This window comes from Ochotona curzoniae, unplaced genomic scaffold, assembly GCF_017591425.1.
Source record: "Ochotona curzoniae isolate NIBS_2020 unplaced genomic scaffold, NIBS_Ocur_1.0 scaffold_4701, whole genome shotgun sequence".
NCBI classification, from domain to species: domain Eukaryota; kingdom Metazoa; phylum Chordata; class Mammalia; order Lagomorpha; family Ochotonidae; genus Ochotona; species Ochotona curzoniae.
The window spans coordinates 79,946,409-79,971,244 of record NW_024467122.1 but is presented as its reverse complement, the minus strand read 5'-3'; the positions used below and the strand labels follow the sequence as shown (position 1 = coordinate 79,971,244).

Here is a 24,836-nt window from a genome sequence, read left to right as displayed (position 1 = left end):
CTCAGAGCACCTGCCTGGGTGGGCTTTGGGCCAGGCCTGTAGGGCTCTGGCCCTGCTGGCCTCACTGCCCTTGTGCCATGTCAGGGTGGTGCCCAGGCTGTGAGGGCTGAGCTGCAGAGCCTGGACTGGCTCAGGAGCAAAGTGGATGTCTGTGGGCTGCAGCCCTGACTCCCACCCAGCTCCAAAGGCATCCAGACCTGGATTTGTGTCAGGCCACTTTGCCAGAAGACTGCTAGTCAGCTATGTTCCCCGAAGCAGGTCCCACCTCCTGGTCGGACCTCAGTTTCTCCCCTGCAAACCAGGTGGGTGGGAGTGGGGGCTGGGGAAGGTGGTGTATTCAGAGCCCTTCTGCAGCAGGAAGTGGGCAGGGGAGAACTACCTGGAGCCATACCCCTCCCCCATCCCACCTGGCTGCTCTAAGCTGGGAGAGCCCCATATGGCTGCCCCGGGGCCCCCAGAGTGAACTCTGGAAGGGTAGATGAGTTGGGGGGCGCATTTCCCAGAGCTTGCAGACCTCCCAGTGAGCCCCTCTTCTTCCCCACCACCCCCTTGGCTCCTCTGTCTTCCTAGGCCATAACTCTGGGCTCTGACTCCCAGGGGAGCCGTGAAGGGTGAGGCTTTTACCTCCATCTCCTGCACTCTAGGCCCCAAGGACCCGCCCCGGGACGGGGTGTGGCTGAAACCTGGCCCTCACCCTCTGTCCCAGGGAAGGAAAACACAGCGAGAAATTCTGCCCGTGCTGCTGCTTGCTTGCCCCTGCCACCCTGTTTCCTTCCTGTATATCAGTGGTATCACGCTTAACAGCCCTACAGCCAACCATGCTGTGGGGGACATCACACATATCCTACTCCGTGTCCAGGGTGCGTCCAGCCTCCTCCACTACACCCCATCTCCCACCCAGAACCACAGCATTGCCACTGTGCAGCCCCCTGGGTACCCCGCAGTGAGGCGCTCCTGTCTGACAATTCAAGTGCAACCCGAGGGCTCTGCCCACAGCCCTGCCGCCAGCATTCCAGGCCTCCAGGGACAGGCCCCAGCCATGGCCCCTTCTCCCCCTCCCGTCTCCTCACCAGGCCCTGCGGGAATCCCTACACCCCTTTCTCCGCTGTGCTGCTATCAGAGGTTCAGGTCAGTAGTTTTCACAACAGACTGCAAGGCAAGGAAGTGGTACCCAGTACCTGCTCTCATGTTCAGAGTGAGTTTTGCAGTTGATGTCAGACCTGCCTGGTTTCCATTGTCCTTGGGAGCAGCACACACACACAGATGACCCTGGCATCTCAACCCACTGTGCCACAACACAAAAGTCCTCCTGCCAAGGGTTTCCTCTGCTGAGATGTCCCTGGGCAGCTGTGAGACTGTCACCTCTGTCCCCAGCCCCCATCTGCGCTTGGCCCAGTGTAACATGAAGGTGATGGTGACGCTGCTGGCCCAGGCTGCAGTTCCCCACTCCCTGTAACAAGTCAGCTTTCAAGAGACCAAAGACAAAAACCAGGAAGAAAAAAAAAAGGAGCTTTTCTCTCGGCTTTTTCCAGATGGAGACATTGAGGCAGAGGGCAGCACCTGCTCACCTAGCAGAGGCCCCCCAGTAGACAACAGCACTGGCAGCATCTGGGGTTGGCACAGACCGGCTGGAGTCGCTAGCAGCTGCGCCAGGAGCTTGGCCAAGAGGCCTGGGCACACACAGTTCAGCAGGCCGGGCCTGGCGGGGGAGGCTGCCATGGGCCCAACCAGAGGGTGAAGCTCTGGTTACTGACCCTGCTGGCTCCTGCCCTGCAGATCACAGATGCTGCCATAGAGGTCATTGTGTGTGGACACTTTGCTTCCAGAAGCCTCGACTTGACCCTGGCAGCTCCAGTGCAGGGCACAGCCCAGGCACAGCACTGGTCACAGTGAGTATATCGGGCTGCTGTCTCATGCCTGTCTTACTTGGGTCTGACTTCAGGCCTCCTCAGCCTTGTTCAGTCCCAGGTATTTCACCTGCAAATGGATTGCTGATGGCTACCTCCTGGGAAACCACCTTGGCCATTCTCCCAGGATCAAGTCTTCTGGTTATGCCTGGGAAGTGGCTCAGGTGGGGCCAGCTTGGGTACCAAGAGGCTCTGGGGACACCCCTGACCTTGCTTTTAGCTGTCTCTGTGAGCCGCCCTCTCGGGTCAGATAGGTCCTGTTCTTTCTCCCAGTTATGCCACCTTCCCATGGTGGGCTCTGGGCCAGGGTTCTAAGGTCTCGGGGGGAACTCGGGGCCCATCAGTTCTCTTTTGGGGGTGGGATGGGACGGGGAGCGCCGGGGGAGATAGAGGTGAGGGTGAGTCACCTGCAGAAAGAACAGGTGAGCACTGGTACTATGACAGTTGAGGGGACACGCTGGAGCCACGCTCAGTTATGGCAGGCCCAGTGGTTGACAGACTGGGGACAAGGTGGGCAGGATGTGTGCCTACCTGCAGGAGCACAGAGAGAGCTGACCAGGCATGTTCAGAGCTGAGCCATTGGCGGCTCTGGCCGGGAACTTGGGGCAGCGGGGTTAGATCCAGGAGAGGTACCTCCCCGGTGCCAGGGAGCTTGTCTGGGTTGTGTGTGAGGAAGGATGCATGGGGTGGGAGGGAAGCAGAGTCACACAGCCAGGCTGTTGAGGCGCAAGCTTCCTGTCCCAGGCCCCAGGGAAAACTGCCTGGGTAGGGGAGCAGCTGATCGTCCCAAGGGACAAGTGCTTCACGCACGCAGGCACACACAGGGGCTGTCAATGCAGCTGTTTGTTTTGTTTTGTTTTTTATTCAAGCCACAGTGGGAAATGGCCACCCTCTTCCCCCCCAGTTTCCCGGCCCCCCACCCCCACCCGACCTCCAATCCCTTCCCCGCACCCCTCCCCCCAGATGTCCTGTGACGGTGAAAATGAGACCTGTCTTGCCAGGACTGAGGGATGCCCGTGCTGAAATGAGAGCATGAAGAAGGAACGGAACAGGCTTGGGCTGGGGGGAGGGGTGGGCTCCGGTCGGGTCGCCTGCCCCCTCCCCCACCTCCAGGGCCCGGGCCTCCTGGGTAGGACGGCTTGGGGCTAGGGCCGGCAGCCCCCGCTCACAGTGCTGTTCCCAAGGGTCTAGGGTGGGCTGTCGGGAAGGAAGGCAACGGAAGAGGCTGAGCTGGCCCTGGCACTCCACCCGGCTGAAGCTAGGCCACAGGCTGGTTTTCTTTTGTAAAAATGGTTAAAAACGGAAACCAAAATGCAAAACCACTCACCCTGAGCACCACCCTTCTCCCCACCGGCAGGGCAAGAGGAGGTGCCAGCTCTGGGTTCTGAGGTGTGGGGAGGCGCGGGGCCCGCATGGCCTGGTGTGTCCCCCCTTCCCACCTCCCGGAGGCAGGCAGCACCCTGGGGGTGGCCAGGTGGGCTCCCCATTCCCGGCAGGGAGAGTGTCCGGATGGCTGTTCTCCCCCTGCTACCTGCCAGCGCCCCCTGGGGGCAGCTTCTAGGCCTCCGGCACCCGGTGCAGCTTCTGCTCCTGGGGTTCCAACAACCTGCACTTGTCCTGCAGTGCTGGTGCAGTGGGCAGGCAGCGGATGACCGGCTGGGTTGGGAGGGTTGGGAAGGTCCGTAAGACCTCCTGGTTCTTCTGGTTGAACAAACACACGTTGCGTCCCAACTCGGGGCTACTGGGAGCTGAGCCGGAGGGGCTGGGCAGGGCCCTGGGGGCTAGGTCCAAGGCCCCCTGGGACGGGCAGGGCTTTTCCGACAAGGAGGACAGCAGGTCCTGGACCACCCTCTGCTGCTGCTGGGGTGGCGGGGGTGGAGGCAGCGGCGGGGGACAGGGGCCAGGCTCCGAGGACTGCTCATCACGGGCTGTGCTGCTGCAGTCCGTGGAGGAGCCCAGCGTCTGGCTGCTGGCGCTCTGGGCCCTGGTGACAGAGCTGCAAGCAGAACGGGAGGCACTCTCTGAGGTGGCACTCGCGCAGGTGCCGCTGGTGCCTGGCTTCAGGGGCGCGTCCAGTGAGAAGAGGTCTGAGGAGACATTGGGCTGGTGGATATCGATGGCGGCCGTGGTGACCACGCACACGGCTGGCTCGGGGATGCCGCTGTCTGTAAGAGAGGTGACCTGCTCGTGACACCCCACCCTCTGCCTCGCTTCCAGAAGGTTGAGGGACAGAGACAGACAGACACGGGAGGGGACGCTGGGCCAGTGGGGCGGGATGGGAGGCTGGCTGCTCCCGCTCCAGGAGCCGATGGATTCTGCACTGGCAGCCAGCTTGTTCTAGAAAAGCTGGCAGGGCTGTGGTGACCATGATGAGCCAGGGGCAGGGCCCCAGCCAAGCTGCCATGGGCCTTGGCTGTGTTACTGAAACCACGAAGGCGCAGGGCTCTTTGCCACTGACTTGGAAGCGCTGTGTGCTGGGACGTGACCTTGGAGTGACCGTGTGAGGGGTGTCAGACGCAGCTCTAGATTGAGTTCCCAGCTCCTAGCTGTTGTGGCCTGGCCCTGGCTGCAGTGGGCATTCGGGGAATGAACCAGCAGATGGGAGATCTCTTGTCCGTCTGCCAAATAAACAAACAGGCCAGTGTGTGGGGCAGGGTGTGGCCAGAGCCAAGTTTTGTTCCAGAAGGTAGGTGGAGCTTCTCAGAAGCAAGGGGTACCCCAGAGCTCCTCAGGTGAGCTGGCCCAATGGGCCAAGTCACAGAGGGTATATAACAGGAAATTTTTCCTCTAGAGTTGCTGGAGTTGGAAATGGGTGTCTCTGCAGCCAACAGAAGAGGGCTCACATGTGGGAAGGGACAATTGCCATGCCCTGCGCCTGCCCTAACCCCAGCTCCCAGCCTTCCAGGGAGACTCACAGGGTATAGGGCTGTGAGGTGCAAACCCAAGACTCTGGCAAAGGAGCCAGCCCCAGGCTAGTTTCCCCAGTCTCAGCTTCCACACTGCAGACAGAAAACATCACATTGCACAGGGGGCCCTGATGTGGGTCACTGGTGCCTCTCTCCATCCTGCTGGCTTTCCCTGAGTGCGTCCCACACGTCCCACGTGGTGCTCTGCACATTTCCCTGTCCCTGGGGTCGGGGGGAGGTGTTCCATGACCATCTCTGCCAGTGGTCGAAGAACACCCTGCTACCCCACCCCACTCGAGCACTCCCAGCCTCTTCCTCCTGCACCTGCAGTAGTAGGTCTACCAGAAGCCCCGTGATGGGTACCAGGGCGAGGCAGGCGTGATCCTGGGTCTGGGGGTTGCTGGGGCCCCTGACTCACCGCTGCTGGGCCCGTTGTAGTACTGACTGATGTAGCTGTTCATGCCATCTTTCACCGCCGCTTCTGCAGGGGTGGGGACAGAGAAGGACAAAGGTAACAGTTCTCTAGGCAGCCCAGAAAGCAGGGACTGCTGGGAGGGTCATGTTCCCCTCCCATAAGCCTTCTCCTTATGAGAAATACCCACATAGGTGCCCCCCTCCAGTCTTAGCTGCCCCAGGGCGGGCTGCCCCAGTGACCAGAGGAGGCAGGTGCTGGTGCCATAGCGGTCTCCATACCTGACCCAGTCTGGCCCGAGGTCTCTCAGTGCTGTCTGCCCATCCCCGGTACGGACTTGCCCTTGTTAGGGTCACCCAAGCTCGCCAAGTGTCCCTGAGGCACCCATCATTGGCAGGAACCCTTGGCCAGCAGGGGCTCATGTGTTATCAACCCCATTTGCTCTGTTCCACACCCCACCAACCCCAGCTAGGTCCTCCCAAAGCCCTCAGATTCCAGGCAGCCCAGAAATGGAGCCAGGGCAGGGGCGGGACTGGGAACCACTGACCTCACTCTGCCCTGCTCCACCACCTGCACACTTGCTGTGCGCTCTGGCTCAGCCAAGCACTGGGGTTGTGATGGGGCCTGGAATGGGACCTGCCCTCCAGCCTCAGCCCCACCATCTCCTGAGCCTCCATAGTCCTGGGCTGTACAGTAGGGGGTAGTGACAGGTTGTTCCTCCAGTTCCTCCACCCATTGTTGAGGCAGGCACAAGGAGCTGAGAACTAGTACCAGAATGGGGTGTGGCACACAGACCCCCAGGGCTGCCCTATCCCAAGACCAAGCCCACACCATCTACAGGGGACCAGACCCGGGTGTGCATCCTGAGGCTGCCTCCCGGTGTAGCATCCATAAAGCAGACATAGCCTGCAGTGAGGAGCCGTGTGGCAAGGCGTGCGCACACAGGCCCAGCCCTTCAAAGCTTTTCTGGCCTCTTCTCATTTTTGAATGCCTGTGGTCAGGTGAGTGGAGCTAAAAGAGGAACCCCAGGCTGGCCCCAGGTCCTGCCCCTAGAACAGCCCACATGAGCAGTGGTTAGAACCAAGATACTGGAGGGGGCCCAGGGTGCACGAGAGAAGCCCAGATGCTGCGTTCATGTCATCATAGGGACCAAATGGGTTATGCCCCTTCTCTGGGCCTCACTTGGCTCTGTCCCATAAAGTGCTAAGGTTAAGCAGGAGGTGACAGAGAAGCTGGGGTAGCTAGGACACCCCTCTGTCCCCCAGAACAGGAGTCACCTGCCCAGGGGGCTCACTCTTCTCTGGCTTGCACACCTCAGGGGACAGGACTTCCCAAACCTGACCCCCAGGTATTGGTGTCCAACAGGACCACGGTATGCCTGGCCCCTTGGCCAAGTCTCCAGGCCAGGACTTGCGGCCTCACTGGGATGATGGCCACTCCTCAGTGCAGCAGGCGACCTCCGCTGAACGGGAAAGGGCTGTCCTGGGTCTACTAGCCCTGCCTTCTGTACCAATGCCAGGGACAAATGGCAGCCCATGTTCCCTGTCCATGTAGTGCCCAATCTCTGGCCTTCCAGCGTGCAGGAAGCCCCAGATGGTAGCAGAGAGAGGCGGGCACTGAACACTGCCTGCCCATCAGACCGCCAGCCTGGGGCTCAGACTTCACACCCACCAGGGCTGTGTGCCACGCTGCCATGCAGGGTGTCAGCAGCTCCCAGCTGGGTCCTTGTGCCCTGCATCCTTCCCCCATCCCCTTTCCACCCCAGGGTGCTGGGTTCATTCACACTGAGCCTGTGGCTGTTCTGCAGTGCTAGGGCCCAGCCAGGCCTGCACCACCTCCTGGGTTAACACCAGCCCCACAAGGACCTGCTTACTCTCTACCCGTCCCCTGGGGTGGGGGTTGGCCAGCTTTCAGCCTCAGTCCCGGATAAAAATAACTGGCCAGGTGACCTTCAGCCCAGACACACCCGTCCAGAGCTGCCAACTGGCCCGGACAGCTCCTCCTGAGCGACCTCCAGTGCCCTTTGACTCGACGTGCCCAGAATAAATTTGGTCCCCACCCCCTCGGCCCTCACCCCACACCTTCTACCTCTCCTGCTCTTGGGGCCTCCATCGCACTGAGCACTGGGTCCTCTGGCTTTCCCGACCAACTAGCCAACTCCTCCACACATGCCCCACCCTCACAGGTCCCCCTTCCGACACATGGGTGGCATGCCCCCCGGGTATGCCAGCTTGCCTTCCGTCCCTCTGCACACTGGACCTATGGGTGACAGGGGCCACTTTTCACTCAGTCTCCCTGGTACTTAGCACAGGGCTTGCACTGGCCAGGTCCTACCGGTACAGACCCAACAAGAGCTACTGAGGGAGCACCTTGTCCCAGCACAGCCTCAGTCCGTGCAGCACTCACTTCCCATGATGAACGTGGGTCTTGCTGCCCCACCATGCCTCTACCATGCAGCCTGCAGGATGCATTCCCAGAGATGACTGCATCCACCAAGCCCTGCCCAGACCCCAACCTGAAGTGTTCACCAGGGGCCTGACCTTGAGCAGAGAGCCGTGAGTCAGCCAGGCCGGACTGCCCAAGCTGTGATGTCCAGCCTCATGCCCTGTGAAGACCCATGTCCCAGAGCTCAGAAGGATGCCCTAACTCCTGGACTGAGGCTGCCGCTCCCAGCTTGTTGTCCCATGGCTCAGCATCGTGCGTGGGGGGAGGGCTCTGGAGCACAATGTGTACTGGGCATGGAAACTGGACACAGAAATGCATGGCCCTCTTCAGTGAAGCCCACTTTGGGGCCCCTGGAGCTCAGGGCCAGGGCCAGCCATGTGGATTCACAAGCCTGTTGTTCAGGAGGGTGACAGAACAGCACAGGACCAGGTTCGGGGCCCTGTGTGATGGTGTAGATCATTGGGCATGGAGACGGCCCCGTGCAGAGGGGCCACCTGGGCTCCTCTGGGTGATGCTGTGACCAAGTCCAGGCCTGGAGTCCCAGCTCATGGTGCCCATGCCAGGGGGCACCATGCTTCCATGAGCTGGCACAGGCCATCCCTTCTCCAAGGGACAAATTCTGGTGCAGCTCAACTCCTGGCCACCACCCTGGCTGGCCAGGTGCACTTCTGCCGATGCTGACGAGGGTCAGGGGGGATGTCAAGGTTTCCTGTAACGTACGACGAAACCCATGGCACCGCTCCAGAGTGGGGGTGGAGGGGGCTGTAATTCTCAAGTTATAGGACAAGCTTTAAGACTAATAAATTCAGGAGAGAAATATTAATGAATACACAGGAGCATCATGAACTTGGCAGGCAGGTCCCTCAGCCTGCGACTCTGCAGCCCAAGCTTTAAAAATGATTTGTGCCAGAGCAAGTCTAAACAGAAGCTGCTTGGCGACATCTGAGACCTGCTTGAGGACTCCTGAGATGGCGAGAGCCATGTCCTTCTCTCAGGCTGGCGCTGCCCGGTCCAGTGAGCCACGGCCATGCAGGGAAGGGTAGGGTTGGCCCCCCAACCTGGACTGCCTGGACAACTCGCTGGCGTCTGCATGCTCACTGCAGGGATGCTGGTGGTGTCCTCCCACACACACCACAGGCCTCCGAGCTGTGTTAGCAGCAAAGGCTGCTCTCCCTATGTCCCCGGAGAGGAGGCCTCGGGCTCATCCGGCCATAATTTCTGTTGTCACTGATGCCCCCAGGATGCAGCTCTCAGTCCCTGAGCGGTCAGCCGGGGGAATGCCCTGAGTCCCCGCAGCCCCGGAAGCTGTGACAGGTGCCTCTCACTGGACCTCATGTTCTGCCCTCTGCTCCACAGCACTGGCTGTGCTACGGTGGGGGGGTGGGGGGGAGTGGTGGTGGTGATGGTCGAGCATGCTAGGGGGCTGGCTAAAAGAGGAACGTGTGGGGCTGGGGGAGGGAGCCACATTGGTTGGGAGGGGGAATAGCAGAGGTGTGCGTTGAGTCCAGGCCAGGGGTGGAGGGGAAGAGGCCTCTGACTGGCCAGGAGGCATATTTGAAATGTCCAGGGGCATAGGCACCTGCCTGTAGGTGGGGGGACAGGGAGGGTACTGAGCCTGCCTAATGCAGACCTCCATCCCCCAGCAGTTTTCCAGGAGGCTGGGCAGGGACAGGACACGCCACAGTTAAGTTTACCCTGGGTGGTCTTTGGCCCTGCTCCCCTTTCTTTCTCCTGGCCCCGTCCCTTCTTCCTCCACGAGGTTGCCCACAGTGGGGAAGGAGTACATCCAGAGAGGAGCAGGATGGCCAGACCCAACCCTTACCACCCTGCTAGATGGAGCAAGCTCACTCGAAAGGCTTGGAGAGCATGCAGGCCCACAGCTTGGTTCCTGCCAGGCCCTTGGTGGCACAAGGCCTCCTGTCACTCAGTCATTGGCTGGACAGCAGCTGCATTCTTACCTCTGGAGCTGAGGACCTGAGAGGGACAGACGTGGCAGAGAGCCTTTGCAGAGCGGCTCTGTCTGGGAAACGCTAAGACTGCAGGAAGGGTCCCTGGGGGCAAGGTTTCGGAGACTCTGGGACACATGCACACGAGGCCAGCGATGTCCCAGAGTCTGGCCTTGTACTGGGACAGTTAGATACGTGCACTTTCCACCCAGTGCCACCAACCCTAGGGCAGCTCATGAGGTCAGGTGCAGGGAAAGGTGCTCCGAGCCTGGTACGTGTGTGTGTGTGTCGGGGGGCTGACATGACAGCACAAGCGAAGGATGGGCCCATCTAGGAGACTCCCTTTGCCATTGCTTATGGCTTTGAGGATAAAGAGGAGCTGGGAAGTCAGGCTGGGAGCCAGGGAAAGCCCATGGAGGGGCTTGGGGCACACCTCCCTTTAGGACATTTCTGGAAACCCCCTGGCATAGGAGGACGTGCCATCAGGGGTCTGCTGGGCCACCGGGGAGGGACTGAACACTGGCCTTCCCGTTTCACATGTACTCCGCTGGAGGGCTCAGGAGGGCCTAGAACCCAGAGTGGGGTCTTGCCTGGAGACAAGGTACAATTACCTAATACAAGGCTGCGTTGGAGGTAGTACAGGCCTTGGTTCATCTTCTCCAGGTGAAGGAGAAGCCCAAAATCAGGTAAGCCAAGGGAAGCCCTGGCAGGCTCACAAGGAACCGCCACCTTCAGAACCTTCTGTGAGCTCGCGTGGCTAAGGCTGTTCAGTCTGCGCACCTGCCAAAGGCAGCCCAGGAGACCCATGCTTCACCCTGGGGTGGCGGCCAGGGGACGCCTGGAGCCAGTCAAGGCCTTAAGTTACAAACAGGAGAGAGTCCAGGAAAGGTGACATTGACCATTTGGGAACTGTCAAGTGGAGGGAGGGGTGCTGCCTGGGGCAGAGGTGAGAGGTACCCCAAGGTCCAGAGATGGCAAAGGCAACAACGGAGGTGGGGCAGAGATTGTCCCAGGTCAGGGTGAGAGGAAGGAAGGGGTGATGGGCTCCTGCGTCCTGTGTGGAGGCAGAGATTAGTCACACTCCAGCTGGCTGTGAGAGAGGGACAGATAGGGCCAAGTGCCAGGGGAGGGAGCGACTGCCCATGAGCTCAGGCCAAGCGGCTACCCCAAAGCTCGGGCGCATCCCAAGACAGAGCACAGACAGCCCCTAAACAACCACTCTGGGTGGTGGGTGTTCCTCGGAGTGGAGTGGAGACATTGGAGGGCCTGTCCCCCGGAACTGTGAGAGTCAGGCAGAAGACACACATCTTGGGAGGACGCTGCACCTAAGGGTGCCCACCGTGCAGCCCTGGAAGTTAAGCCACCACTGTGGTAACAGCCTCCCATAGTGGCAGAGTGAGTTGGAGCTTTCCCTTCCCTGCTTCCCATCCAGCTCCCTGCTAACACCCCGCAGAGAACGGCTCAAGTGCTTGAGCCCTGCCACCCACGAGGCAGACTGGGATGGAGTTCTGGCTCCTGGTTTCATCCTGGACCATCCCTGGCCATTGTGGCCATTTGGGAAGGGAACCAGTGGATGGAAGATCTTTCTCTCTCTGTCACTCTGACAAAGATTCGATCTTTCAGATCTAATGATGCATAAAGCTTAAAAAAAAAAAAGTTTGTTATGATACTGTAGCCAACTAGTGGTGGCAGGTGCTGGGGTGGGGGCAGGGTGTGTGTTTCTGGTGGGGACACAGCTGGGCAAGTTTGAGGAAGACACTTACAGGCAGAGGGAGCGGCAGTGCCTGGAGCTTAGGCCTCCTGCAGTCCAACCTGCCTTAGCACACACAGCTGGCAAAACTGAGGCGGGGTTTGGGAAGCTGCCCAGGGAGGTAATTAAGCACCTATCGTTAGCGACAGGGGAGCTGACCTTCGGCAGGGAGTTACAGATGGGATGCCTGGCCTCAGCAGGTCCTCCTGGCCCTCAAATGCTGCAGTCCTAAGATCTGACCAACAGTGGCCACCTGCTCCCCCAGGACGTCTACCGGACCCCCTGTGAACTTCAGAAGGGAACTCTGGGGCCTCAGGCAACCCAGCTGGGGTGTGGCAGTGCCTGGAGTTCAGGCTTTCTGCTGTCCAACCTGCCTCAGAACACAAAACTGGCAAAACCGATATTCCTGTAGGTCACATACCCTGTCCCAGGCCATGCACGTGGGCAGGATTCAAGTGCAGGAACCTTCCCGTGCCATGTACTTGCCCTGTCCTGGCCTGCATTTCTAAGTCCATCAATATCCTTGCCCATCCAGTCACTGGCTGGCTGGCTAGCTGCAAGGGTTAGGTTGTGGGCTGTTCTGCACCGCCCCCACCCCCAAGGCCTGGCCTTGCATATGCCTGGGCCCTGGGGAGGTGAGAAGTGGCCAGGAGGGGCAAAGGTCTCAGGTGCTAAGCCTACCCCTCCTACCCCTCCTCCCCGATCAGCAGTGTGACTTTGGATAGCTTCTTCCCGGTCTGTTTCCTTCACTAGCAGCTGTTACAGACTGTAAGAACACACGCCTGAGGCGATAGTACCCAGAGAGAAGAGGGGTCCAAGTGACGAATTCGCTTCCGGGTTTGCACCAGGGTGCTTTTGGTCCCTGAAGGCGCTAACCTCCGAATGTCCCCCATCAGGCACGGAGCAGAGGGCGCAGGTGCACAGCTGCGCAGTGGACGTGGCAGGAGCACCGAAACCCACTCCCGGAGGCTCACCTGGCGAGGGCCGCAACTCCTCCACGCCGCTCTCGGCCACTGTTTCCTCGTCCCACACGCCGGCCTCCACCACCTTGTAGCGGCTGTGTGGCTGGCGCAGCACGTGCGGGGCCTGTAGCGCCGCCTCCCGCTCCGCGGCCAAATCCAGGTCTTGCTGCGCCAGGTGTGCGCGCAGCTGCCGGATCTCAAACTGCAAAGGGAGAAGGGCCAGGCAGTCGGCTGGGTGAGGAGGTGGGGGACGGGAACCCTGGCACGCTTTGTCCCCGAAGGGGAGGAGTGAGTTGGTAAAGTGATTGCCTCTTGCGAGTGTCCCTTGGAAGAGCCACCCTGGTCTAGGGCCCCCTCGCCTGCTTTGTCACTCGCAGCTCTCTGGCCGCGTGGCCTTGGACCTGTCTCTCCCTTCCCAACCTTTTCCCATAAGTTTTCACCTCTTTGAAGGACTTAGGCTGCCCCACCAGGGGGCTTTGTGAAAACCGCACGTTTTTATTTTGGTTTAATTTTGGCCTTCCGTGTCTGTGGCTTGTGGGCTTGTGGTTGTTAGCATTCGGGGTAACTGGACTGTGACATTAAAAGATGGGGTAGGGCACTGGGGCAGGGGGAACTCTGTGTCCTCTGCTCCCGGGGTAGCAGCCGGGAGCATGCACAGCCTCCTGACTGCCCCCTCCCTCCCACCTCCCCTGCCCTGCCCTGCCCTTCCCAACTGAAAGTTCCCTGCTGGCTGGTGATGGGCACACGGCCTGTCCTGACCTTCCCTGGAATGTCAGGCCCACGCCTCCACTGCCAACTCAAGCTGCTGGAAACAGGATCGAAACCTGCCCCTCAGATGTCCTCAGTCCATTTCAGCTGCACCTTCTTCGAGTGCACACGGCCTGTCACTCTCCCTCACCCCAACACACCTGCGCCCCAGTCCAGCTCTACCTCCAAGTGCTGACCCTGGCTGCCTCCTCCCCGGTGTCCACTGTCCCCACGGCCGGCACTCACCTGCACCTGGTAGCCACACTTCTTATCCCCCACCAGCACCGTCCCTCCTCACTCCCTGCTGGAGTCATGAGGTTCCCACAAGATCACTGCAGACCGCCACATCCCTGTCCCTCAAACGCCATGGCGTCCCACCTCTCGAGAAACTCCCGAAGCCTTGCGGGTGCACTGTCTGCCAGTGCCCACCTGGCCAACGGTCTCACCCTCTATCCCATTGCCAGCCCCTCAACACAAGCTCCCTGTCCCTTGATACAGAGACCATGCGCTCTCAGGGTCATTTCCCCAGCTGCTTCTTTATCCTACAACCCCTGACCTTTCATGGAAAGCAGCTACGCCAGGCCCTGGGTCACAGCAGCCTGCCTGAGTGCTCTGCATCATGCTTACCACCTTCTGGCATCTTGTGTGTGTCTATTTTAATGTTCTGTTCATTTTTCTCTTTAGGAAAGTCGAAGATGCATACTAATAAAAGCGGTCACGAACACCAGCAAAGCTGGCATCCAGCAGCCACTCCGGGTGAGTGTCTGTGGGCTTTCTCTCTGGCATTGTTCAGGTTTTCCAGAGAGGTCTTTAGTTTCTTGCCTAAGGATAAAATCTCTGGTTGACTCTGTATGTGCAGGAAAGCATGGGGGTGCGGGTGGAGGGAACTGGGGCTGGTGAGTGCTCCTCTGCCGAACCTACACTTGAATATTTTGTGTGTACACTTTTGAAAAAAAAAATCTATTTCCACTTGATTTATACAGGTAGAATGAGAGAGGGGGAACAAAGGGACAGAGATTGCCCATCTGCTGATTCAGTCCTTAAGTGTCCTGAACAGGCGCTGGTGCAGTGGTATAGCAGGCTAATCCCACATGGGTGCCTGTTGAGTCCCAGCTGCTCCACTTCCCATCCAGCTCCCTGCTTGTGGCCTGAGAAAGCAGTCGAGAATGGCCCAAAGCCTTGGGACCCTGCATCCACATGGGAGACCTGGAGGAAGCTCCTAGCTCCTGGCTTCAGCCTGGCTTAGCTCTGATCATTTGGGGAGTGAACCAATGGATGGCAGATCTCTCTCTCTACTATGACTATCAAGTAAAATAAATGAATCCTTAAAAAATAACATATATATATTATATATACAGATATATATCTATATATATATCTCCTGTAACACCCATGAATCCTTAAAAAATTATATATATATATATATACACACACACACACACACACGATATATATATCTCCTGTAACACCCATGGCTGGGCCAGGCCACCTCCAGGAGCCCAGAACTCCATCCAGGTCTTCCACATGGCTGATAGGGATCCAAGTATTTGAGCGTTCCAGGGTGTAACCAGTAGGAATCTGGATCAGAAGCGGAGCACCACAGCATCAGATGTGGGTACCCCAAGCAGTGTCGGTATCCCAACTACTGCAAAAAAAAAAAAAAAAAAAGCCCGCCCCTGTGTGCAGACTTAGCAGAAGCCCTGCCTCAAGGCCAGCTTCACCCCATCTCCTTCTTCCTGGACTCCAGGGCTTCTCAAAGGAGAATTAGTCATGTCTCCCCCGACCCCGCAGCAGGTGCCCTAGTAATTAACTCTGCCATCTGCAGTCTGCTAGATCAGCTGTCTCCGGTCTGCTCTCTACCCTCTCCTAGCCACCTGTCTCTGTACTTTATGATTCTTTTTTCTCTTCCTATCATTTGAGTGGCATTTGGGGGAGGAGAGCAGGGTGTGGTTCCATCACCATTTCCCTTAGGGACTCCCAGCATCCCCTCTCTTCCACCCCCAGGGAGCCGTGTGCTGGTGGGGGAATGGGCTTGAAGAGGAGTGTGTGTGATGTCGGCGACTGTAGACTGCCATCAGGATGTCACAGGGAGCTGGGAGGAAGTGTGTACCACAGCTTGTACAAGCAGCTCTCCTGCTCTCCGCTCCCCACCAGAGCTTTCACACCCCTGGGTCTGCTTTGGTGCCTGGTGCCCAGGAGGCACCTAAGAAACAGTCTTGAATTAAAAATGAGTAAGCAAAGGCATGAAATGAGTTAGTTGCATACAATTCTGTGGTTCAGATCAAGCCCCAAACTCCAGCTACAAACTGAGCTCTGACCTTAGCCCAAGGCTGAGACCAAGACTGAACTTCAGTGCTAGCTGCACATGAAGTTCTGACCCTGGCCACACACTGGCCGCTGACCCTGGTCGTGGGCTAAGCCCTAGTCCTGGCCATGCCCTAAGCCCTGATCCTGGCCACACTCAGGGCCCTGATCCCGGCCACACTGAACCCTGAACCCAGCTACACTATGAGCCCTGATCCCAGACACACTTGGGGCTCTGATCCCCTAACCCTAGTCCCAGACTCAGCCCTAATTTCTGATCTCAGGCTCTGGGACCTCAAAACCAAGTAGTTACATGGGCTGCGGGCTTCAGAGGGCCAGAAAGCAGGGTTGGTTCATGACTGGGTGCTTTCTGTGTAGGGGGACAGCATGCAAGCTACCCCTCTGGCAGCAGATCTCAGAGGACCTGCAAGGCCACCTCCCCAGCCCTGCTGGCCTGGGAGCCCCACCTGGCCCTGGGTGATCTGAACTTCCCATGGGCACACCCTGTCCACTTTCTCCAAGCCCATGCATCTGGCCCCACAGGCCTGGCTAATGGCTTCCTGGCCACTCTAAAAGGATGCATTATTGATGGCTTGTAATTGATACGGAGCTGCCCAAGAGCGTCCCACTGGAATTCAGGCCAGACAGTCAGAGGCCAGGACTAGCTCTGCCTGGCCCCAACACGCAGGCCCGCACACAGAAACACGTCCTAAGCTGAAGAGGCAAACTCCAAACGTGCGGTAGTTCTGGTCACCTGCCAAGAGGCCAGGTCAAACAAGGGTCCACATTGAAACTGTCCCTTGGTTTAGAATGAGATTGGCTCCCCTAGCTAAGAGGTGAGTGCAAGTGAAGGCACAAGGACTAGAATCCCGTGGGGAGCCCTGGGGTGGGGCTGGCAGCAGATGATGTAGAACAGAGAGCTGGCAGTTCAGAGGGGCTGGGGAGGTGGCAGGGACCCCATCGGCTGAGCCTCACAGCACATCAAGACATGTGAAGGACAGAGTCTGCCTGCATTTGAAGAGCCACAGAAGCCACTGAAAATTGGCGTGGTGGAGGCAGCGCACAGTGACAGGCTGTGAAGGGAGTGTGGGGCTGGCAGAGTAGATGGTGGACCACACGGGGCCAGGGGGACCATGGCGACGGTCCAGCCTGGAGGTAATCACAGAGGTGGAAAGAGGCACATGGGCCAGATTGGAATGCTTTATGTCCAGAGGGTGGAAGTGGCTGGGTGCCCTCAGCCCTTCACCCTGAGGAGCCAGTGACTCCTCCCAGGAGCACCGCAGAGGGGCCTGGTAGCTCTGAACTCTGACCACAGCTGTGATGGCCCTAGGAGACTCTGGTGTGACTTTGAGAGAGTGGTTCTGGATGCATCTGGATACATTCTAACATGTGTGCTCCTCAAAGCCAACTTCCAGGTCATCAAGGGATCCCAGCACATCAGGACCCTCCCAGATGGGGAATGGCCTTCATGCTGGGCAGAAGATGGAAAGGCCAGAAGCTACAGTGCACCCATGGCAAAGCAGGGTCCCATAACCCTACTGGCAGCCCTCAGGACTACGGGGACCTATAGCCCTCTTGAGCAGGATGGGAGGGACTCATTGAGTTCAGGGGCCAGGACAAGTCAGGGGTTACACCCTCCAGGGCAGGCAGGAGCCCAAACCCAGACCCTGAGTAGGTCCACGTGTGCCTTGGAGCCTCAGCCTCGCTGGGCGGCCAATAAGGTAAGTGGAGGAGCTGGGTGCTGAGTCTGTGGCGAGCTCTGTCTGCACTGGCCCCGGAGCAGCACCTGGGTGGGAACGAAATTCAAGTGCTCTCAGTGCTGTCTCTGGCTTCCTGCTGGGAATGTCCCATTCACGGAAGACCCAACTCTTCAGTGTCAGATAACGCAAGCCAGCATCTTCGTGTGTCATCAACGGTCTGTTGCCTATACGAAGAATGACTAGTCATGCCAACAGGCAGGAAAAGTGGTTGACGACCAATACGTAAAGCAGCACACAGAAGCTTGCCTGTAGAAACATTTGAGTTAACAGATAAGGAATTCAAAGCTTCACCCCTGGCCCACCTCCTTGCTAGTGAACCTGGGAAGGTAGCAGATGAAGGCCCAGGAGCTCAGGCCTCTCCCCCTGCCCCCACGGGAGACCTGGATGGAATTCTGGGCTCCTGGCTTCGGCCTGGACCCAGCTGCTGTGGCCATGCGGGAAGGGAGCCAGCACATGGGAGATCTGTCTCTGTCACTCTGCTATCCAACTAACTTTTTTTAAAAAATAAATATGAGTAATATGTTAAAGGAAATAGTGGAAAAGATGGACAAAATGAATGCACTGTTTCTTCAGAGAACTAGACTCAAAGTCGGACACAAATTTTGAAAACTTAATACATAATATATATTACATAATGTTATTATATGTATTAAGTATATGTGTAGCTGGGATTCATAGTATACTGGATATAGTAGAAGACAGATTTGTTAAACTTGAAGGTAGGGTTCTAGAGAATTATCAGAGCTTACAGCAGGGAGACAGAGGTGGGAGGTGAGAGAAAATAGGAGAATGGGACAGGCTGTAACAGAGGTGTGAGTGTTGCTCAAATGATGTAACATACTCACATTTAGAACCCCAGGAGGAGAGCAATGAGAGAATGGGACAGGGGCAGTTGAACAGAGAAGCCACAGACACGAATGTTCCAAACCTAAGAAACCTCAAGCCACGAGTCTCAGAAACTCAGACACCCTTAAGACACAACAAATGCCAAAATGTCCCCACCCAGACAGTTGCTCGGAATGAGTGGGAACGGCCAGCATAGCCCTTGGGAAACAAGGTGCACAGCGGTGGCCTGGGTGACAAAGTGGAGCGAGTACACCAGCACACAGGCCTGAGACCATGCCCAGAGTTAAGAAGAATTAAGGCACACCCAGAGCCTTACCTAAATGCGCATCACAAAGCATTTCCAATTAGAGAATTCACCAGATCAGGCAGGGTCCACAGGGAAGTCCTCTGCATGCATTACTGGAGGGGGCCAGGCTTTTAACATTTGCCCAGGTGGGACCAGACCTGCCCGCGCAGCCGGGCAGCCAGGCAGCCACACCCAGCGCTCCTTAATGGGCTGGCTAAGGAGTCCAGTCAACACAGGCCCTGGGTCTGATCAATGCACACTTGGGCCAAAAGCTCGATGGGGTCTAATGCAACAGCAATAACCCTATTGCATCCTATTAGTGCGGTCGGCACCGACTGCCCTGCTTTCCGACCCATCTGCCCCTGGCACAGCACCCGATGTTTATTTCCATTAGCATCACCGTTGTTGGTCGCAGTAAAAATCGGAGGCAGTTGCAAACACATGATTTAGGTGCCCAGTGACGCCGGGAAGGACCTTGGCTCCTCTCCATCCACTGTGAAGATGATGGGGGTGGGGTGGGTGGGTGGCCATAAATCTAAATCATGGCAAAAGAATAACATAACTTATTCCTCTGATGGCTAATTTTATCAGCTAAATAGGCTTGTCACTGAAGCTATCAGCTATTTTACAAATCACTTCCACTTTGACACACACACACACACACACACACACACACACACACACTTTCCAGGGTGGAGGGAGAGCTAGAATATTCCATCTAACAGGCCGTTGTGCTGAATTGCAGGAGGGGAAGGAGCTCCCTGGAGCCACAGCAGACCGCCTTCCGGAGGTTTCCCTACTGCTATTCCCGCCCTTCAGCTCCTTCTCTGAGCGCAAAGGTGAGCCCTCTGTGTGCAAGCTCCCAGCCCTTCTCTCAGGGAGGCGGCAGGGTTCGAGGGGAAGCCCCTCCCCACATACCAACAATAGCCAGAGTGGCCAGAAGCTGGGGCAAGGGCCTGAGAAGGCCCCCTCCCAGCCCTAGTTCCCTCTGTCAGAGATGCCCAGGCCTTGGGGATAAGACTAGCGTCTTGTTTGCTCGGGACACAGGCCATGTGTTGTTGTGCCTCCTGCAGGGAGTGGACAATAGTGTGGTGCCAGTGTCACTGTGCAAGGGGACTGTTCTTACTCCTGGGCACACACACCTGCTCCTGTGACATCCCTCGTTGAAAGTCACGTCTTCAGGGGTTTGGCTGCCCAGGTGGGTCTCAAAGGACAGCTAAGAGGCGCGGTCTCTGCCTTCTTGTTCCTGGGGTGCAGCCTGGCTGGTGACCCGCAGAGGCCCCAAGTTCTGGCCAGGCAACTCCTCCACCTCCACTCTGCCACGGCCCCACTGGGATCCCATCTGGCCCTCTTTGCCACCTTAACCAACATGACAGGTTCAGGTGTTTTACTAGGTTCCCTTGGTTGGTTTCTGTTCATCTGTGTCCCAGATGTCAGCGCCTGGGAAGGGGGTGGAAGATTGAATCTGTCTTCATTTTTTGGGCACCTTTCTGTGCAGTCTGTGGGCATCTCCCACCCCCCTGGGGAGGAGGCCACATTTCTGGGGCATGACCAAACCAAGATGGCAGGAACCCGGGGTTCCAACTTGGTAGGGAGTGGGGTGGGCCAGGACCAGGGGCTGTGGTGGAATCTCTGTGTGGGCGGCAGGAGGAGGAAGGCTGCTTGACACATGGCAAATGTTGATGTTTGCTCTGGCTGCATGGCTCATGCATTGTTGATGTGGTGTGTACAGCAGGGTACAGGTGTTCTCTGCCAGACCAGAAAGTGGGGAGGAGCTATGGGCTTCCAGGAGTGGACCTGGAGCTGTGCTGGAGGGTTCATGAGACCAAGCCCAGCAAAGCAGAACATGTGCTGGCCCATGAGGAGTAGACTGGGAACTGCCCGCCATCAGCTTCTGGGTTTGAAAGAGATTCCTTCCTCTGTCTCCTTCTCTGCCCACACCCAGGACCTCTCTCACCTCAGTGGGCCCTGACCCCCAACATCAGCCAGAAAACTCCAGAAGCCAGCCTAAGCAGCCCCCAATCCCACTTCTAACACCTTGCTTATCCCTGGAGGCCCTGCCCAAGCTTGCCTCCCATCCCTGCCCTTCCGCCCACACTTGGAATAGCCTAGAGCTCCGCAGATGTAATGCCCACACCTGTGCCCCACCCACACATTGCCCAGATTTCATGTGGCCCTAACTCCAGGCCAGCTCCTCTGCAGCCCTTCCCCATGTTGGCACACAGAGCCCTCAAGCATATGTCTTATGAAGCCTGCTTCACAGCAGGTGTCACCACCCTGGTATACACCAACAGCCCAGCTCCCCGAGTCCCAGGAGAATAGGGCCCTGTCCTGACCAGGCTAGCATCCCTGATGCCCATCACCAGCCCAGAATGGAGCCTGCTGGCTTTGGTATCACCTGAGGGTCCTTCCCAGGAGATGCATGTCCCCCTGGGAACATTACTGTGAAGTCCCTTTGTGGAGGACATTCCATGAAAAATAGAGAAGAGTGATGCATCCGAACGCACATTCTCTAAGAACCAAAGGTGGACAGGGCTGGCCTGGGGCTGGGGCACCGGGGACGGGAGGTAGAGATGGAGAAGCCATGGCTGCCCCTGGTGGGTACCTGGGAATGGAGAGGGAGGTGCCCAGGGTAGCCAGAGGACCCAGGCCCACATGAGGCAGGCAGCTCTGGGCTGGCCCAGGCCCTGAACCTGGCAGCCTTGGGTTTAGCGTCTCTGGCTCATGGAGCAATTGTCAGCAGCTCCCTCCTTCCCCCCACAAGCCAAGGGTCCCCACATCCCAGGATGGGCCCTCACAGGGCCCACTAGCCATCCTTGAGAGCTGAGAGCACTCGTAGCCCCTCGTCATGGTGTGTGGGCATCGTGGGTGGCACCTGGCACCCTGTGGGAGGCCCAGCAACCTTCAAGATGAGCTGGCAGAGTCAGCTGCAGTGTCACCCAGGTGACCGGGGAGATGTCCCTCCCGGCCCTGGGCCTTGGGCTCCCCCAGCAAGGCAGTGGACAGTAGTGGGCAGAAGGAGAGGTGGTGGTGCCTTACCCCCTGCTCCTGACAGATCTGCGTCAGCCTTTCCAGCTGCTCGTCCTGGACGGCCTTGGCCTTCTCGTATTGCTGGATGACCATCTCCATCTCCACCTTCACCGGCAGCACGTAGGCTGGAGGGGAGGGCAGCCCTGTGAGCAGCTCGGCAGTAGCAGGGCTTGCTGGGCCGAGGGGCAAGTGTGGGCCCCAGACTCAGTTCCCCCAGGATGGGGAGAGGACAGAATTCAAAGTTACCCTGAAGCTGCACCCTTAACTCAGTCTCCCTCCTTGTCCACAGTGGTGCCACCCTTCACTGGGCTTTGTGCAGAGCCACCTGCAATATGGCCTGGGCATGAGGCCATATTCTGGGGTCAAGAACAGGGGCCAGTGGCTTCCTGAGAAGGCAGCTTGGGAGGGGGTAACTGATCCAGTGGTTAAGACATGCCTGGCTCAAATCCGAGTCCTGAAGGTCCAGTCCCAAAGCTGGCTCCTGACCGTTGTTCCCTGCCCATGCAAGTCCTGGCTAGCAGCAGGTGGAGATGGGAGAGGGAGGCTTGGCTCAGGTAGCTGAGCTCCTATCACCCCCGTGGGAGACCCAGATTGAGTGCCTGGCTTCAGCCCAGCCCGGCCCAGCCCGGCCCAGCCCACCAGAGCTGTTGTGTGCATTTGAGGGTGTGAACCAGCGGCTGGGAGCTTTCTGTCGGTTTGTCTGTCTCAGGAGGTAGTGCTATGCCCCTCGTGCACAGCAGGTGCAGCCACTGTGGACAGCAGCTTGGTGCTTCCTGGCAAATGTTAAAGAGGGACCACCCGGCCTGGAAATCCCACTCTAAAACTAGGATACAGGAAGACACCCACCCACACACAGACTTCTCCACGAACGTCGACAGCAGCGCCAGTCCCAGTTGTGGGAATACAAAAGGCTTCTGCTTTGTCTAAATCATCATTCGTCTCTGTGAGTCACGACACTCTTGAAGATGTGTTTATGTGACTGCAAGGCCGAGTGACAGAGAGGGAGTGGAGGAGGGGAGAAGGGTCCGGCAGAAGCCGGGACCCAGATCTCCCATATGGGAGGCAGGGTCCCAAGTATAGAGCCACCACCTGCTGCTGCTTCCCGGGGGACATTAGCAAGGAGCTGGACTGGAAACAGAGGAGCCAGGACTTGGCCAGCCCCCAGTATAGGGCAGTGGGCATTGCAAAAGGTGGCTTAAAGCACTGCCCATAGGAAGACCCGGAGGAGACATCCTGTACCCAGGAGAGGGAGGGCCGGGGCTCTCCCAGGTAGTTTTCTGCAGCTCATCAGCCCTGAGCTCCTGGAAGTCTCAGTCTCAACTCCACCTTGACTTGACCTTCTCATCCTTCTTGCGCCTTCCAGAATGCAACCCTTCCTGGCTGTTCGGAGGCCTGGGTCCCTCCTCTGACCACCGTGTTCTCTAACCTTCCATGTTGCCACTCCCCTCGAAGCCTCCCAGGTGCTCCCTGGCTGACACAATAACATCCATGCAGACAGGAAATTCAGGACTGTGTTGGCAGTGGCCTTCCCCGGCTCCAGGCCCAGGGACTGCCTCCTTGGCTCTGCCCAAGACAAGAACGGCAGAGTGACATCCATGGGTGTCACCAGCATTGCCTCTAACGGTGGGGCCTAGCATGTGGGGGAGAAGGGGAACAGACAGGGGGAGCGCTCCCTTCAGAGAGGACGCTGTGCGACCGGGCAGCTGTCTGCAGCTGGCATGATGCAGTACGCACCACCCTACCCTGCCTTGTCCTGCGGAGAACGATGCTCTCAGTGGTCCAGGACTGCTTGTATGGGGCCAAGCAGCCCTCAGCCGTCCTGCCTCAGCTTGCCTATCTGTCAGATGAGAGGAATGCGCAAGATGACCCTCCCTCTCCTCCTCCCCCATCCAGGGTCTTCTGGATTTCCAAAGTCCAGAACCCAATCATGAAAATACTAGGTTAGGGGCTCCCTGATGAGAGATGAGCTGGGCTATGGGGTGGGAGGCCAGGGAGGGGTGTTTCCCCCAGGGGATGGGAGACCCTGGAGGCCTCGTTGGCTGCCTTCACCCCTGGGGACCAATCCAAGTCATAACCTCTACCATCTGCAGTGAAAATCTAGGGCTTTGGGGGCAGGGGCCAGCCAGCAGTGTGGCGCAGCGGGTTAGACCACCACCTGCATCCCATATAAGCACTAGTTTGAGTCTCAGCTGCCCCATTTCCAATCCTATTCCTTGTTCATGGCCCTGGGGAAGCAGTGGAAGATGGCCCAAGTGCTTGGGTCCCAGCACCCACGTGGGAGACCTGAAGAGGGGTCCTGACCTAGGGGACAGTGACACTGGGGAGGGAATTGACGCTGTCCTAGGGCAGAGGGAAATTGAGTCATGGGCCCAGGAGCAGGTGGGCAGGGACACACGTGGCTCCCTCCAGAAGGGCGGTCCCATCACTGCATGTGCTGTGAGTAGCTCTACTGGCCGTCACCAGGACACTCACCATCAATGACTCTCTTCACGCGCCACACCCGGAGCACGATGATGAGGCTGATGGCGTCCCAGGGGCTCCGGGGCCCATTGGCCACTGTGGACGCCACCATCGGGGCCAGGGACAGGATGATCACAGCCCCGTCAAACACCTGTGAGGGAAGGCAAACCTCAGCACCCTGGGTCTTGTCGCCAGCCCTAGAGCCAGAAACCCTGCCCATGGTCAAGGGTGAGGAGGAGCCCCTGGGCTGGGGCTGGGGGTGGCTCCGGTGTTTACCTCGATCTTGTTCTCGATGTAATCCCAGATGCCAAGCACCACAATCCGCAGGACAGTCTGGGAGGGGCGGAGGAGAAACAGAGAGAGAGAGAGAGGGTTTAGGGTTCTGCAGCAGCTCCCTACCTCTCCCCCACTGAGAAGATTCCAGAACTCAAGGCCAAGAGTACTCAGTCTCAGGGGAGGGTCTTCCCTACCTCCTAAGCGCCCCCACCCCCCACCTGCAGGGGGTCAGGTGGCCCCTCTGCCTCTCCTCTTTGTGCCACTCCCCAGGGCACCCCTCACAACTCCTGACCCCATGCCAGCCTTCTCTGTGTCCTATAGTGGAAACCTGCACCTCCCAGTCCTCCTCACACCCTGTGCCCCTCTGGGCTGTGTCCTTGGGGTTTCCAAGTAAGGTAAGTGTAAGGCTGCAGGACCCTGCTGGCCTCACGCTCCTGGACCAGCCTTCACCCCCCTACACAAGCCAACTTTTTGGTAGCAGAGAAGGGGAGCCTTCCCCCCATCCCAAGCTAGTGCACTCAATCGTTGGAGAACGTAACCCCTGCCACCCAAGAGGGAGGCCAGGAGGGGCTCCTCCGCTTGGCTTTGATGTGCCTGTTGTGGCTGAGCTGGTGGATGGGAACCCATGGCTCATCCCTGTCTCTTTCTGTGTCTCAAATACATACATAAATTAAAAAAAAAAAAAACAAATATGCTCTTGGGCAGGTTTTGCCTGGGGCTATCGTTGGACAGCAGGAGGAAGCTATGGGTCCCAGGATCCAGCTGCAAGTGAACCTAGGGAGAGGGGAACAGCCCTTGC

The 24,836-nt window shown here is 58.1% G+C and overlaps 1 protein-coding gene across 1 annotated transcript in view; it reads right to left on the bottom strand.

The window, feature by feature from the left end:
* Positions 1–3,464: 3,464 nt before the first annotated feature.
* TMEM266 (transmembrane protein 266) overlaps positions 3,465–24,836 on the bottom strand; it is a 39,158-nt gene continuing 17,786 nt past the window's right edge. The window contains exons 5-10 of the mRNA XM_040969082.1: positions 24,038–24,094; positions 23,774–23,912; positions 21,311–21,426; positions 12,341–12,530; positions 5,232–5,294; positions 3,465–4,072 (exon numbers count right to left, since the gene is read on the bottom strand). Of these exons, the coding sequence (XP_040825016.1) occupies positions 3,465–4,072; positions 5,232–5,294; positions 12,341–12,530; positions 21,311–21,426; positions 23,774–23,912; positions 24,038–24,094 (1,173 nt within the window). The remainder of the gene's footprint in view (positions 4,073–5,231; positions 5,295–12,340; positions 12,531–21,310; positions 21,427–23,773; positions 23,913–24,037; positions 24,095–24,836) is intronic.